This window comes from Kryptolebias marmoratus, linkage group LG17 (assembly GCF_001649575.2).
Source record: "Kryptolebias marmoratus isolate JLee-2015 linkage group LG17, ASM164957v2, whole genome shotgun sequence".
Classification (NCBI taxonomy): domain Eukaryota; kingdom Metazoa; phylum Chordata; class Actinopteri; order Cyprinodontiformes; family Rivulidae; genus Kryptolebias; species Kryptolebias marmoratus.
Window position 1 is genome coordinate 22,520,585 of NC_051446.1, and position 16,691 is coordinate 22,537,275.

General features: G+C 38.9%; 1 protein-coding gene across 6 annotated transcripts in view; it reads left to right on the plus strand.

Moving 5' to 3' along the window:
* Positions 1-16,691, plus strand: part of sdk2b (sidekick cell adhesion molecule 2b) — a 292,476-nt gene that overhangs the window by 208,620 nt on the left and 67,165 nt on the right. For all 6 annotated transcript variants that reach the window (XM_037980904.1, XM_017438659.3, XM_017438689.3 and 3 more), the window contains 2 exons: positions 2,066-2,172; positions 5,542-5,689. In XM_037980904.1, the coding sequence (XP_037836832.1) occupies positions 2,066-2,172; positions 5,542-5,689 (255 nt within the window). The remainder of the gene's footprint in view (positions 1-2,065; positions 2,173-5,541; positions 5,690-16,691) is intronic.

A 16,691-nucleotide genomic window follows, 5' to 3' on the forward strand; every position in this document is an offset into this window, starting at 1 on the left:
GCACAACTACAATAATAGTCAGCCACTTCATGCATCTCCCAGAACACTAACATTTATTAGTTATTGGGAGGCTGTTTAAAGTAATAGCTGCTGTTTTGTGCAGTGTGACTACACGATCTCTTACAAAGCTATTGTTTGGACCATGTTTTGTACAACTACATCGGAATGCTGGCTCATGTACTCACTGTTAAGATTTTTGTGTGTGTGTTAATTTTTGAGTAATTTTTTTGTATTTGGTTTAATTGTTTTCACTTGTGTTTATATAGTTCTATTTATTGTGATCTGTGTGTTTTTGTCCATTGTCCAATCCTTGTATCATTATTCACCTGCCCTCAGATCAATACTTTTCCTGTCAGCCTGTCACACCCATCTACACCTGTCCTGAGTTTGTAATCACTCACCTGTTTCCACTTCCTTGTTATCAGCCTTTATATTCAGTCATTTTCTCTCCACTGGTTTGTTGTTGCTAACATGCACTATCTGGTTCTTCTCGTGGTGCAGTCCTTGTGTTACCAATATGTTTTTTTTATTTGCTGGCATGTCAACTTCTTGTTTTGTTTTACTTTAATAATAAATCAGTTTGCCATTGAGCTCCTTGTGTCAGGCTGCATTCTGGGTTCCAATCAACCCATCAGTACAACCTGATACTCACCAATGCAGCTTGTATGAATCTTTAGGATGGGCTATTTTCCACCAACAAAGATAAATGTACATTTACTGCAAAGGCAAAATGAGGTAAACCAACACAAACTTCTTAGTTCTGATCATATCACACAAGATGTTTTAATGCTGTTGTAGGTCTGGGACCAGAAATGTAAATATTTGTAGAATGCACACTTATTCCTAGGCTGATAAAATTTCATTAAAATTCAATGTGTTTCCAAAAGATTCAAAATACAGTTAGCGTTCAGACATCCCTTTGTTTTTATGCTTTTAGGATCTTAAGAACAGCAATGAAGACAACCTATTTTATCTAGTAATGGAAAATTTTAGATCTAGTTTGTTTGGATTTTTAAGTCCCGTCTTGAACACCTGTTTCAATTTTTTATATCTAACTAGGGTTGTGTGGTATGATAAAAAACATGTCATTTTAATTTCAGTATGTACAATATTAATAATACAAAGGCTTTCTTGGAAAGAAAAACACAATATTGGCTGTAATATTCCAAGTGTCAATCATTCATTTATTCCTATTATGTGTCCCAAAGAGATCTTCCTTGTGAAATTTAAATAAAACAGTATGTGAGAAAGAAAAAAAGCACATAGATATGGTCAAAATAGTTTGTCCCCTTCAGCTTTGTGTCCTGGGTATGTTTGTAGGCTCACTGCTGCATGTCCAAAATGGTGGGAAAATGCATCAATTGACAATCTTTTCCACTTATTATTTTGGCATTAGTGGCACCTCCAGATGCTGAATAAGAATAATTTTTTACAACCTTTTGCCATCCCTAGCACACCTCCAATGGGAAGGCAAGTGTGTTTTCAGAGGTGGATGGGGTTAATGGTAGACAATGCCCTCCAAGCTGGTGCTGTAACAAAACTCAATTGCTACCTTTTTTTTAATCAACTTTCTCATCAGATGTGGCAAAACATAAAATCTAATAAAAGATAAACAGTAATTTCACCAACAAACAGCTGTATGGAGTTCTTTCCTCCCACAGCTGGACTCCAAAAATCAAGTCAACTGCTGGTTTCAGCTTCTGTTTCTGGGGTTTTTATGTTTTTCCATATAGGACACTTTAACATGTTTGTTGTATAAGTATGTGTATCTTGAAGGAGATTCTTCACTGTGGTAGCTACAGTAGCCTCTTGAGCATAATTATCACTGAAATAAACAACAGCTAAGCTCTGATGTCCTGTGTGCCCTTGATTCTGTTAGATCGTCTTAAGTTTCTGTGTTTAATGTTCTCATATGCTCAGACTCTTCTTATCAGGTTCACGCTAAGAAATGTGTAAATCCATTTCTACTTTCATACTCATTAGTTTGTTGTATTTTTATTTAGGTTATTGCAGTTTCAGACTTTGTTTTCACTTTTGTTTTGTTGTTTTTCTGTGCTTATTGAAGGTACCTAATCCCTTCATTGGATCGCTCTCATGCTGGCTTCTATCGCTGCATCGTAAGGAACCGGGTAGGAGCTCTTCTGCAGAGGCGCACAGAAGTGCAAGTGGCCTGTAAGTATACACAAAGAACATGGCTGACAGACAGACAAGCAGAACAAATGAAAGAGCACATAGATCCTGAGTGCATATGTGCTTAATTGCATGCAGAGTACACAGTATGCCCACATTCTCTTTGGCTGCTTCTGTGTCAAGGACCGACCTGGGAGGAAGAGATGCTGGCGCGCTGAAAGATCTACCTGCATCTCATTCGGAGCATTTTCAACCCAGACAGCTGTTCCACTCAGCATTCTCATTAGATTGATATTGTTGCCATGGTTCTTTTTTAACTTTGCTTCATTTCAAAACGCCGCCTATTTCAAACTCTCTCTTTTGTCAACAACATCTGTTGTTTCTTAGCGAAAGTACCGCTCCCGCGTAACACATTTCTGTAAATTTTACCCGCCGGTTTCAGGGCGCACGGTTTCCTACTCTTGTTAACAAGCTATTTGAGACGCAGCACAGAAGTGTCTTGGGAGTCGTCGTGTTGTATCCATCCACACAACTGTCCTACACCCATTATCCTGGATGGGTATGTCAGGTTCATTGGCTTCTCCTTGTTTTGGCGACGTGTGAGGGACTGGGTCGCTGTAACTGACAATTTGGTTCAATCAGGTGTAACAGAAAAAGGTAGGAGGGAGCTGGAATAAACCCAACAGTCCCATTGGTCCACTTCTTTAGTATTAGGCAAACATAACGTTAGTGTTAACAACTCTATCCTTCTGTATCTCATTTCTCTTGCAGCAGTTTGATTCTTACATCACTGACTCTTTTTGCTTCCTTCTCCTTTTGTTGACTTTCTCTGTTTTCCGACCACCACTGCTTTCTATTTATTTCTTGGCGCGCACCCCACTGTCATTCAGCAGCTCTGTATTCCTGTCTTCCCATTTCCATAATTCTCCTCTTTCCTTGTATCGGTTGCTCATACTCTGAAGGGCTTCACTGGTGAGTAAAAAAAGGGAAAATTTAGGACACCTGCAGAAGAAATGGGTTGGGATAAAAAAAAAGGAAGGAGTGCCAGAAAATACAGAGGAAGATTGTAAGCTGTTTTGGGAAGCTATTTTATTGAGGCAACACAATTAGGATTGCAGAGATACACCTCTGAAAGAAGGGAAACATGGCGAGGCATTAGAGATTGCGAAGGAAGGGGGAGGAGGACATCTCATCACAAAAACTGCAGATCAAAGTCAGGGGATTTGTAGACTTCCCAGATTTCCATTTAAGCTAAGCACCACAGCTGCACAACAAATCCAGATTACATATTTTATTCTCTTTGAAAGAGAGCAGGAGAGAAGGAAAATAAGATTGCCATCAATACACAACCACTCCAATAACGCTAGTTCAAAGTCCCACACTTTGGTGTCTGCATGTTTCAAACATAGTGTTTCTAAACTGTGCGGGAACCCAATTGACTGTTTATTTCAGCTAAGGTTTTTCATTGTTCGTGTCATTGTTGCTCCTCTTTAGTTAAAGAAGTGAAAGTATGATTCTTCCTTTGCCTTTATGGAGCTATAGATCTTGTTTATACCTACATCTCCAATGCGTCTTTAGCAGTCTGGTTACGTTTGGATAGGACTGAATACAGATGTGAACTGCCGCAGTTTACCCACCTTCAGTGGTGATCAGGACCCCATTTATCTGCATCCATTTGTTAGCCTGAATGCAGTCTGTCCTGATCCTTAAGTAACTGACTCCTTCTGAACTGAGGTGACCTCATGCAAATGGCAAAGTGCACATCTCTGGTTTAATAAAAGGCTCAGCTGCCAGCTGATTAGGACAATTAAACAACCATCCCTGGGAATATTTTAAATTTTTTTGTTTTGAGTTTTGAGGGGTTGGCTAATGTTTCAATGAACTAATTATCTGAACCCTGATAAATAAAAAAAAGTTTTGTCACGGTTTTATTAATCCGAGTGGACTGTAGCACACAGTGTGGTGAGTTTCTGTTTAGGTTGTTTGTTCTGAATGTTTTTGAAAGCAGGATGAAGCAGGATGGTCACTATGAGATGTAATGTTTTATGTTAATCACAGGACATTTGAGCAGAGCTGTGCCGCATTATATTCACCTAATGATGTTACATTCACAGTGAAACTGTTTGTTAAAAAAACACAGCTGCCAGCTATCACTGCACAGTTCACCTGAGGTGGATTTTGATGTAAAGATTTTCAGTCTTTGCTCTGATAGCTCTGTGAGGTATTTAATCATCATATGACCATTTGTTTTTTTTATTCTTTTAAGTAATCAAGCATATTAAGAAATAACTCCATAAAAATATGACTTAAATGGCTCTGAACTGTGTTAATGTTAGAATAATACTAGTTCAGATGTCTGAATGTATTGTCACTTTTACAGAAACATCAGACAGTCCAATGTTTGATGTGACTGTGTGGGAATCTGCAAACAGAGGGAAAGACACACATCTAATGGCAAAAATGTTTTAGAATGCACATTAAATAGCCAGGAGTGAATGCTCTGTCAGAACTGATCACTTGCAGTTCAATCACCCAAGACTGATACTTAACAAGACCTCTGAAGAGGACCTTAGGTGTCACTTCAGCTTGTTTGCATCAATGTGTTAAAATGGTTTAAAGTCTGGATGAGATAAGACAAGAGCTTCAACTGAATTTGGTGCTGATGGAGAGAAAAAGAGAGAGCAAGAGTATTGGTGCAAGATTTAAGATTTGTATGGAGCCCCTAAAGGGACATTAAAGAAAAAAAAACTTTCTTGTATGCACCATATAGTTATTTTTCATTGATGTCAAAGATTGCTGCCAAAGAAGATCTGAAACTTTCCTACTTTAACTTTTTGAAAACACAAAATACCATAACAATGACATCGGGCAAGCAACGAAGCAACTGGAAATATGGCTTTATTATGTCACATATTTCCATTTCAGTAAACACAGCTAGTCCAAAATAATCTGAAAGTTCCCATTAGTTATCTGGTGCTCACGAGAAAGTATCTGGTGTTCACAAGAAAGTTTTTTTTTTCCTTTAGTGTCTCTTTAGGGGTTCAGTAGATTTGAGAGAAGTGGAGAAATAAAACTGTAGGGAAAGAAACATAAAGAATATGACTTTTACTCAATTTAGCATCCCCTTAATGTCCCTTTGTGACTCATTACATCTTGCTTCCTTCAAGCCTTTTCTTGATCTGCTGCAGAAACCATAGCAACAACGCTGCTCTGTCCATCAAAGCAGCTCAATGTAACATTTTCAGAGCACAAAGCAGATGGCAGCAGCTCCAAGGTCACTAAAAGTCAAAAAAAGAAAAGAAAATGTGTGTCTCTGACTTGTATGTGGCTTTATAAGACTCCTGCCCTACCCTCTGACTGTGTTTCCGTTTTTTCTTGTTTTTCTTGTTTTTCTTGTTTGGTTTTCTCCAGTTATGGGCAGTTTTGAAGAGGGTGAACGCACTCAGTCCGTCTCTCAGGGAGAGGGAGCCGTTGTTACTGCACCACGCATTCGCAGCTTCCCCCAGCCGCAAGTTACCTGGTTCAGAGATGGACGAAAGATTCCTCCCAGCAGTCGAATGTAAGCTTTCATTCTGTCAAGTATGTTCTGTGTTTTTTCTTGTGTGCGTGTTTGATCCAGAGAATATCTCTGCTGCTTTATTCTTGAGGATGATTGAGTGCTTCAGCTTCAGTGTGACTCTCCTGATCTAAAGTTTGTTTTTTTTTTTCCATTCAGTTTGTAACTTTTTATTTTTTGCCAAAGAGCAACTTTATTTTCTTTTGTTGAAAAGGCTTGCACACAAGCAGAACTGCAGAACTGCTTGTGTGCAAGAGAATTGCCCACTTTTCATGCTTACTTCAGGAGAACACAAACTGAACTCTTTTGTATCAACTTATCTATTGTTGTCCTGTCTCGTTCTTGTTTCTGCTGCTTTGTCTTCCTTCATTTTGTCCCAAAGCTTGGAGGCTGGAAGTTTTAAGGTTGAATTTAAGTGTCTGCTAGCAGGCAGTTGTAATGTTAAGCCAGTTCTTTCAGCACACGTTAAAAGGAGTTGTTGTTATGCTTTTCTTATTTTATTTAGTTCAAAAGTTTAAGGTACAAAAGAATAGTTGGACTGCTATTTGGCCTTGAGGGAACAATGGCTTTTTGTTTTCATTGTTTGTGTTTTTTTTTCCATTTCATAAACATTTCAACTCAATTCAGATTTTTTTTAAGCTCAGTAAAGATTTCTTTACTTTCCTGATTGGAATTCTAGTTGTGGAGTTTGCATGTTTTTGTCACTGAGTGGGTTCCTTGTCAGTTCTTTGGTTTTCTTCCATAGATTAAATCATTTTAGGTTAACTTTAGGATAAAAACTCTTCTCAGACAAGAAAAAAATGGGGAAAATTGCATCAGCTCTTTACTGGTCTAAGACTAATAACTGCTAATGTCAGTACTTGGGATGAATAAATGAACAAACGGGAGTTTTATTTAATTTCTTTAATTCAATTTATTGTATTTCCATTCTTTATGTATTTAAAAAGTTTGTACATCAAGCAAAGAAATCAAAGAACCAAACAAAAACCGAAATGGGCAGAAAGCTTTAATATTGGGTTTGGATTGGTTTTATATGCATTTTCTCTGAATTTTATCACAGTGTGATGTCATTTTATTAGAGCAGTACATTATATATAACAGAAATAAAAATATGGATATTATAGCTCAGGATAGACTTGACCAAATAAAACTTTGTAGAGGCCATTAAAAATGAAGGAATAGACCAGGCTAAGTTTGGGTCTAATCAACATAAATCAAAATTAAAATCGAGGTTATTATTTAAGGCTAACATAGCCTTAGGCTGCACAGAGCTATGAACAGCTGGTAAAAACCTTGATCGCCTAATTCCTTTTGATTCAACTAATATTCAATAGTAATATCTATGGATGGATGATAAAACGATAGATAAATGGGCATGCAGTCAGACAGGGAATAAGGAAGGAATACTTCATGTACCTGCGTGTGTGTGCATTAAAAAGTCTCTAATCCCTGTCTCATCACATCTGCATTTCTCTGCAGTGGGAGGTGACCTTGCCCTCAGTGAGAGTGAATCTTTCTTATCAGCTCCTCTTCTGCAGTAATCACACTCTGACCTAGAATCACTATGAGACAAGAGTCCAGACGTTTAGTGAAGAGGAAGGCTGTGGGCAGACTAGTTGCTTCAGATTGTCTGCTCATGAAACACTAGATTGCTTCCATCAAACAGAAAAGTAGGCATAGAATGATGAGCTGTGTGTGTGTGTGTTATTGGACACAATTACCAGTTGATGTTATGTGTTAACCCTTTCGCGTACATAGCCCTATCCACACTTCTTACTTTTATTGCTTTGTTAGTCTTTCCATGTCTTTTACTTGAACTTTGATTGATTTTGACTTGAATGAATTTTGCAGATTCAGTTCCTGTTCCAAAATGCCCGATTGCACAGTTTTCTTGCAATAAACTGGATGTTTGGATCGATTAGCTGCAGCGATGCCACCACAGCCACAGTTTGAAGGACATGCTTCATGACTTTTTTCCTTGTTTCAGGTGTATTATTGTCACAGAGTCACATCACAATATACAGTTTGGGTCATTGTCTGTTTCCATGCAAATAAGTAATGGTAGAAATGGTGTTGTGTTTAAAAGGAAATGGATCATTTTGTGCTGAATTAGCCACATTGCACACTGCAAATTTGTTACAGGGTGGTCATAAACAAAGCAGGAAATTGCAAGGCTAGAAAAAACAGCGGGCATTTCCAGAATATTTCGCCATTATGATTAAGGTGACTTGAGAGTAAGGCTTTTATTACATTTACACATTTTGTTCTTTATATATAGTTTATACTTTGTTTTTTGTTTTTTTGGGAGGGGACGGAAAGGGTTTGCCACTAACTCTGGTTTGAATGATTCTGCTGGCTGGTTTAAAAGGATTTTGTTCCAGATTTGATGAAATGAGTCTAATGAACACCTTGAAAAACACTTTTTAAATTTCATTTTACATATTTTCCCTTTGTGTTACCCTTCTTGTCTTTGTTCAGAGTTTTATCTAAGTGAATGTGTTTTATTTTGAAAAATGCTTTCTTTATGTCTCATGGTTGAATTTTTTTCTGCCTCTGTCTTTCTGACAGTGTTTGTGCTCACTTGGGTTTCAATTACCAATTAGTCCCCCATGTGTATTGTCTGTAGTCCAGCATTTTTCCCTTTCAGCTGTCATTTTGTCTGTATCCCCACCTGTGTTCCTTATGCCATGCCTTTCAGCATTCACAGTTTGTGGCTCATTTAGTTTTCGAATCTTTTCACTTTTTCCTGGATTCCTGCATCACCCTCCTCCTGTGTTTTTGTTTGCCTGCTGAATTTTTCTAATTGTGCATGAGCTTAAGTAAAGCCAGTATGTTTTTGTTCCTCAGACCTTCCTCCTGTGTCGTGCATTTGGGCCCTTCCTTCTTTTCATCTAAAACCATAACACCCACTGCGCTGCTCTTCATCCTCCCTTCCTTCCCTGCAGCTATGAGAATGCTAATACCGCACACACTGCCAAGGTCAGAGTGTGCAAATGAGCGCTGTTGATAACAGGCAGCCTTTCTTATTGATAATCATTTAATTGAATTTGATTCATGCCAGTAGCGTTTACTGTATAGAGGCATCAAAGTCTCTCCAGTGAGGGGAGAATAAGGAAGAGTCACAGAGATTAGCACCAAATCACAAACGTTTCCTTGACAAAGACTCTTTCCAAAAGCTAGAGCTCTTCTGGATCAGTTCCAACCGTGGTTATCCCCCAAAGGCGAAGGTGGGGTAATAATCAATTTGTTTGTTTGTGCGTTTTTGACTGTCTGTAAGCAAAATGTATGATGACTCACTGACAGGATTATTGTGAAACTTTCAAAAAGTAATCATTGGGTGTACATCTACAACTGATTGGCTTTTGGAGTCAATGCAGTACATGATGGCCACCACAACCCACTGACCCTAGAAAAAACAAAAATGGATACAAGTCAGCCATTTTATCCAATATTGGGCTAAAATTTGATGTGAAAGTAGATGAGCATTGTCCCCAGCAAATATTTTTGAGCGCAACACATTTGCTTAAAACTTCAATATTAACTTTCAGAGTCAACCTTGCTTGTCGGTTAGCAAAATATCTCATGGACTGCTGGAGGAATTTCAGTGAAACTCTCAAAGTATTCTTTTGGCTTTACATTTACAACTGATTAACCTTTGGAGTCAACTTCATCATCATTGACTTTATTTATAAAGCGCTTTAACGCCAGCCATTGCTGAAACAAAGTGCTGAACATCAGTAATACTTGATTCAGGATGGCTGCTGCAGCTTATCAACCATAGCCTACACAAAATAGTTATACTTGAGTGAATTTTACAGACACCAAGCTGAGATTTGATGTGGTAGTAGCAAAATGTCATTCACAACACATACTCTAACAGATCATGTAAGATATTGGAATATTTTACAAGATTGTGCATAATGGTAAATTCAAGGTTTAACAAAAACAGCTGTAACTACATCACTTTGCAACAAAAAAATATCTAAATCCAAAACTCTGGTGTGAAAGGCAGGGGGCGATATGCATTTCTTCAAGGAATGCCAGGCCTTTAATTTATCCAGGTGTCTCAGTTATTGCTCTGTACTGTGGGCCAAGTTACAAAGAATACCACTAAACGAGGTAGAGCTGGAGAAATAGACTCCAACCATAGTGATCATTTTCACTGTCACATACAGTCTCAATCTTACCTGACAGCGCTCCCTTTTTTCAATCTCCTCCCATTGTCCTCTGTTCCTGCTACCCCTCCTCAGGTGTCATAACTTTCATTTGCAAACTCTTCGGGGGTCCATCTTTCTGCTTGTCTCTGTGCTCTACCTAATCACACCTGACCAAAAAATGAGGGGGTGGGGGAGTATAGCTAGATCTAAAGTGCATGTGACAGTCGCTTCCAACTAATCAAACAGCTAAAAATTTTCCCTCTGATGTAGCAAACTGCTGCAGCTATTATCTGTTACAATGTGTTTTCATTCAAACTTATCTTTTTTAACATGGGGGCTACTTATTAATGCACAGCAAATAATGAGGGTTTTTTTCTGCAAATTGTCACAACTTTTTGTTTGATCTGGATATTTTTCCTTTTGCAGCAGCAAAGTGGAAGAAGCTTACAAACCACTAAAATGACACTTAATGATTGCATGTCCTTTTTAAGATAAACTCCATCTCAATTTTTTTTTGTACCCAGTTGGATGTCTAGTTATGCAGTTATGTAACTGCAATATTGTTGAATATTACAGCGACAACATCAATTGCAATAAACAGTCAACATGTGTTTATTGCAACATCTAAATCAAGGGTGGGCATCAAAGGCAGTAAGAGTTGTTCAAGTTAGGTGGCTAAACATGAATGATTGGCCTTTGGAATAAAATAGTCAATGATTTATTGCAGTTCAAGCAGGCTTTTGCAATACTGATATTGTGCACATTGATATAGTGATTGTATGACAAGGTGTACAATCTTTGTACACGTCTGATTATCTGATTGTATTGTTTCTTTAACATTTCAGTCATGTACATCTGTAGCAGTTCAGAATGTAACCTACCTGCACAAGTATATCAGAACCAAACGGACTTCAAAAAGCTCCAAGCTCATTTTGCAGTAGCAAAAAGCCATACACAAGCTGCTAAATATTCTAATCGCGCAGGTAAAAAAAGAAAAATGCTACTCTCAACATACCTCATGTGTGAGCACAACACCTAGGAGCTGGATGTGTAAAGAAAACCCACAGCAACTTAATGAATACTCTATTTTTTGCTTGCAAGCTACCAGATTCCTTCTGGCAAAGCAGAGTGTCTCTGTGGCACTGTGACTGCTCTTTTCTCTGCCATGTGGCCCGTGCAGCTGCTGGTCTTGGCTCAGGCAGAGACTCCCATTCTGTCACTGACAGTACACCCAGAAACTTTGCAAATTTCCCTTTTCTTGGTGCTTATCTTACACGGCCTTTGCTTAGCAATTCTTTAAGTTCTGGGTTCAAAAATGTGTCTGTTGGGTGATGGTGCTTCCTGATTATTCATTTCCGGTATCTATGCAATGTCTTTGTTGTACTGTGATGAAAAAAATCATTGCAAAGTGTAAAGGTACTTATTCAGTGCTAAATACCATTTTTCTTCTCTTACTGAGTAGAATTCCATTTGGCAAAATCTTTTCCGTTCAGCTGGTGTGATTTGTTGTTATTTTGGAGACTTAATGTGGTGTATAATCGGAGCATCCGTCAGTAAACACATTTGGCTCGAATTGTAGATGGCTTGAGGGTGAGTTTGTCACTGGATGAAGCAACAGAACCTGTCCTCTTATTGTTTTTCTCTGACAACAATTCACTATCCACTACATGTCGTTTTTCTTCCCGAAACTTTTTATTGACACTCTGCCATGGATTTATCTGCGTTACACTGAAACAAGCTTGTAGAAGTATCTGTTAAGACAGAGGAGCTTGACCTGGAGGAATTGGTGGGAGGACATGCACACACATCTCAGTCCGCTTAAGTAATTCGCTGTAGGTTCTGATCAATTAATGGCCTTTGCTTGTGACGCTTGGGTCTTGTCAGCACGCTATGGATTCCTCATTAGTCACGAGGGCCACTGAATACCCAAGACTTCCTCTGTATTTCTGTACAACTACCTAGCATTTTTCATGAAACAAACAATCTGTAAGTCAACAAATAACTGATGTTGAAGATGAATATTGACAGAAATGAGTTTAATATAGGAATGATTTTGCATTTTTTAATGGGTTTGTGTGAGGAAATATTCCATTTATATTCTTGATACTTTCTTTTTTATTTCACCTTTATTTAAGGTTGGTTCATTGGTTCATTTGTCTTCTAGAGTCCAAGTGAAGCTCTTTAGAAGTTATAAGTCACATATGCGCTAGTTTCCATGTCCTGATCAAGGTTGGAGCTTAGGAATGAGGCTAGCAACGTTAGTCCTGCTTCAAAATCTGGATGACCAAGCCTTGAATACATGTCATGGATAATCTGTCTCCACACTCCCACCAGGAACCCCATAAACTGTCATCATATTAATAAACCACCAGAACTGTGCATACTCACAACTATTGTGGACCTATTCCGCTGTATTTTGTATAATTGGGAATTAAAATGCACCTAAAGAGCCCAATAAGACCCTGCAAAGATCATCCATGTTCTGGCCAAATTTTTTTCAATGTAGGAGAATTGTCCCCCTGAATGATAGAGGCCCAACACTGGCGTTGGAGAAATCCAAAACTTGCAAATGTTTGGCCTAAAAAATAACTCCAAAATTAATCCTAAAATAATCATTTTTATTAATCAACTTGCCCACATTGGTTGACTGAACACTCAACGAACCACAAGCTGTGGGGAGGCAGAAAACGAACAGTGAGACACAAATCTCTAGTTCATGCCCCGGTGAGAAAACAAGTAGCTGTTTTCATGAGCAACATGCTGTTTTTCTCTCTCCCTCCTCCATCTCTTCATCCCTGGAAGCTGTGGCTTTTTCATCGCAGGTCCACTGAGCAGTAGGGCACGCCTGCTCTTGCTGCTTGTTTCTTCTGCTGTCATATGTCTATTTCCCCTGAAGTTTGACTCGTACCTTAGCCACCCATGTGAGCTGCTTAATTCTGTCGACCTCTTCTCTTTCTCCTGGGGAAGGCCATCAGCCAATTGGGGCTATTTGTCTGCATGTAATGGAGGTCTGAGGCTGTGAAGCGAGGTTACGCACCTCACGGCTCGGTGGAGAAGGACAGCCACGACAGATGCCAAAACACTCCACTTTGTGTGTGTGTGTGTGTGTGTGTTAAAGCCATGCCAGCTCCATCCCACTGTGTCAGTACTGGATTAACACGAAGATATGCACCCAGACTGACAAAATCAGTGGCTGAAATAGATGGGAAAATGTGTTCCTATAAGCCTCTGCTTCCAAATCTATTCCAGGAACCATGTGTTTTTTAATTGAAGAGAGCGGTCTGGATCATTGTTAATTTAATTTTGAGGAGATTCAATTTATTTGCAATAATTGAAATTAGAGGGGGGAAACAGCTCGTAACAAACAAAACATTTAAACCCCCTATCTCTCTGTCTCAATCAAAAATAAATCCTCCTCATCTTTATTGATGAAAGTGCCACAGTATCATAAGGCTGGAAGTCAATGAAAATCACCCTTGATGCTCAACATGAATAATTTGATCCGCAGGACAGTAATTGCATGTGAGACTGATTCTGCTTCTTGCTGTAAGGATAAAAACAGGGCCGCCTAGAAGCTGCAGAGTTGTTTCCAAGCAGCTGTCCAGCTTGTGAGTCTCTCTGGTGCACCACAGCTCTTCTGGAGCATAGTAATGGAAAAGAAAATTGGGTTGGAATAAAAAAAAGAACAGAAAGCATTCTGAGATCTTTGGATAAGCATAAAAAACCTCAATACAGACTGAGGCATGTTTGCACATATCTGATTTGTCCAAATTTCTCTGCTCTGTGGCTTGATAAATCCCTGCAACATGCCGGATGCGTGGTAAGGCGTTGTTACAAGCAAGCCTCAGACAGCTGTTCACAACACCACTGAGAGACGGGGACTTAAATAAGGATGACCAGAATGCATCCTGACAGAGAATACAAGATAAAGAAGAAAAAGAAATCAAATAACATTCAGGAAGTTGGTTAAAACATGAACGCTTTTATTAAACCAACCCTTATTTTAATCTTCCAGCTTCCTTGATATACTTGCAAAGCCATTCAGCATAATTGGCTTACTTTATTTTCTTCCAGCATCATTTGGTTTTTGATCCCTGAGGCCCAGCGAGCTCTGGGAGCAGTTAGATCTGCTGAACAAGCTGTGTAACAAAGTTCTGTGTGACCCCCACTGCACCAGCACTGATTACAGACTGAGGGGGAGATGCTCAGCAGGGGAGTGTATTAAAATCAACTAGCAAGGGGAAAAATTGCCTCTTGCTCCCCATAAGTGATACAATCTGAATTTGCTGTGGATAATGTTGGTAAAACTAAGTCTGGCTGGTGCTTAGATGCAGTCAGTCGATTTGAAATGGCCTTTTGGGGAAAAATGAAACAGAGCTTCCGAGGTCAAAGTGTCTGTTATGAATCATACTGTAGTTTGTGGCTGAACTTTTCTTCAACTTTAGGATGAAACTTTTCTTTTTAACAACCTAAACACGAATGGTTTATCAAGTATGTGTTTTTGAAGAAAACATAAATTTTTCATGGAAAAAGCCGGTTAAGGCTATGGTTTCTTTTTTATTATTAGGAAAAGGTCACATATTGTAAATTTACCATTTTATGGTATATGACGCAACATTCCACAGCCTTTAGGATAATAAATGGTCCACACTTACTGTATATAGTGCCCTTTCAACCTCTTCAGTTTCTGCAAAGTGCTTTGCAGAGATTGTCATTCATCTACAAGGAAACAGTGCTTTCTAATACTGTATACATAGAAATTTTTATACAGCATTTCTTATATCTCACTCATATGCCTGTAAGCATATAGGTGGGCACAGGAGGTGCAGTGTTTTGCACTTGGGAATGCTGCAATAACTGGGAGTTGAACTCTTGACCCTACAATTGGAAGACTTCTGAGCCAAGCCACCGCAGGATGTTGCTTTGAAGTCTGAAAATGAAAAAGATAAGAACCAGATGGGAATGCGTTTGCAAAGTCAGATGTTTAAGGTAGTATTTCATTGGACTGTGACTGTTGGTGACTAGTTGGTGAATGGTGCTCGAGAGGGGGTCTCCAGACTGTCTCTCAAGGTTCTCAATTTTTTCTCGTTTGAGCTGCAGAGGCAGTCTTGTTGCTTGAATTTTGAACATGTCAAATAGTCAGAGTTGGCTCAGGTGTCTCAAACTCATCTTAAACCCATCTCGATTTTGTGGCGGGTGTGTATGACATGGGCGGCAGCAGGAAACAAAATGGTGAGCATGGCCTTTAATAGAGTTTTGCAAGCCATGCACACAAAAATAAGCCAAAAATTGGCCCTGCAAAATGTGCTCATGTGGCTTGTTGAGACCCTCAGAAAGATTTGGCCAAGTCTGGAGTGCTGGTGCTCCCTATTGGAATCAACACAAGAACTAATCCCCCCCCTTTACCACAACATTAATTTGCATTAATTTACATAATCTTTATGCAAAACAATCATTTGGACCACAACAAGAAAAGGTACGTTTGTGTGCATGTGTGTATATATATATATATATATATAAGTAATAACACTTCTGCAGTGCTTAAACACGGGGGTGGAACAATCATGGAGGCACTAGAGGTTGATCAGTTGGCTGTCTAATTAGACTGACTGTTCACCTTGTTTTATTCGTCTTGCATACACATAAGCATACAAAGTCTATTATTAAGCAGGCACATCCGTGGGCAGAACAGTATTCTTACACTTGACACATCACACATCAATACACCTTCTGCAGTGGGGGTGTCTTTCGAAGCAAGGGTGCATTTTATTTGGTTTTTAACAGTGTCGATCAACAAACATGTCAAAGAAAAGGTTTTAGAACCAATTCACAAAGGTTCCTAAAATGTTCTGAGGCCTTTGCTGTTTGGTTAACTGATTATCATTATTACCTTACTGTTTGCACCATCCATCTTTTTTACACTCTTATTGTATTTTTAATCTAGCAGATTGTAATATTTATGACTGATAAACTGTTACATTTTGTTGGTTAAAAGTAAACGCGTACAAAAAAAATCACTTTATATATCTGCTATTGGTTGCCATCATTTCTAAAGATGAGCATTAGTTGATCTCTAGTTAGTGCTTTCATCAGAGTCAGTGTAGGCGCCACTATTTCAGGAGCTGCAGGCTGACATTTTTACTGTTACTGCTTAACAGTTTTATCCTGATTGTCACAATGAGCAGTGCATGCAAAAAGATCCCAAAATCTCACTGACGTAGAAGAATGCACAAAACTTAAACAAAAAAAAGTCAAACTTTATTCTTTTAAGTAAAGTGGAGGCTGGTTGTTTATAAAAAGCAGATGTCACTCCATAGTTTGCTGCTACAGAAGAACAAAGGCTTTCCCTTCTAAGCTGTGGTGACCGTCAGTATCATATTTATTTTTGACCTTTTTTTTTTAAAGTTACTGTTAAAAAAATAAATAAATAAAAAGTTAAGCTTCCGTTGCATCACCACTGTAGAATGTCCCCTAAAACGTCACCAGGGATTCATTCAGTGCTTTGGACTCTTCCATGTTTCCTTCATCCCAGAAGAGATCCATAATTTATAGGTGTTTGTCCAGGATGTCACCGCTCCAGCAAGCTAGCATAAAATATTTACCACAGATCATAAGTGCTAGACATTGACGTTTGCTTCCCCCCTTTAGAAAGGGTGTTTTGAGTCTCAGCATGTGCAGCGAATCCCAAATGAGCCCGATGACAGGGGGTCACTTTTCACATGTTTGAAAATCAATCAGTCTGAAAATAGATCCTAAGCTGTGAAAGGTGGCGGCAAAAGCAGCTGCTGTATTATTGTTTGTGGTACAGTATTCCTGCGTGCCACTTTGGAGCTTCGCTGAGAAAGTGT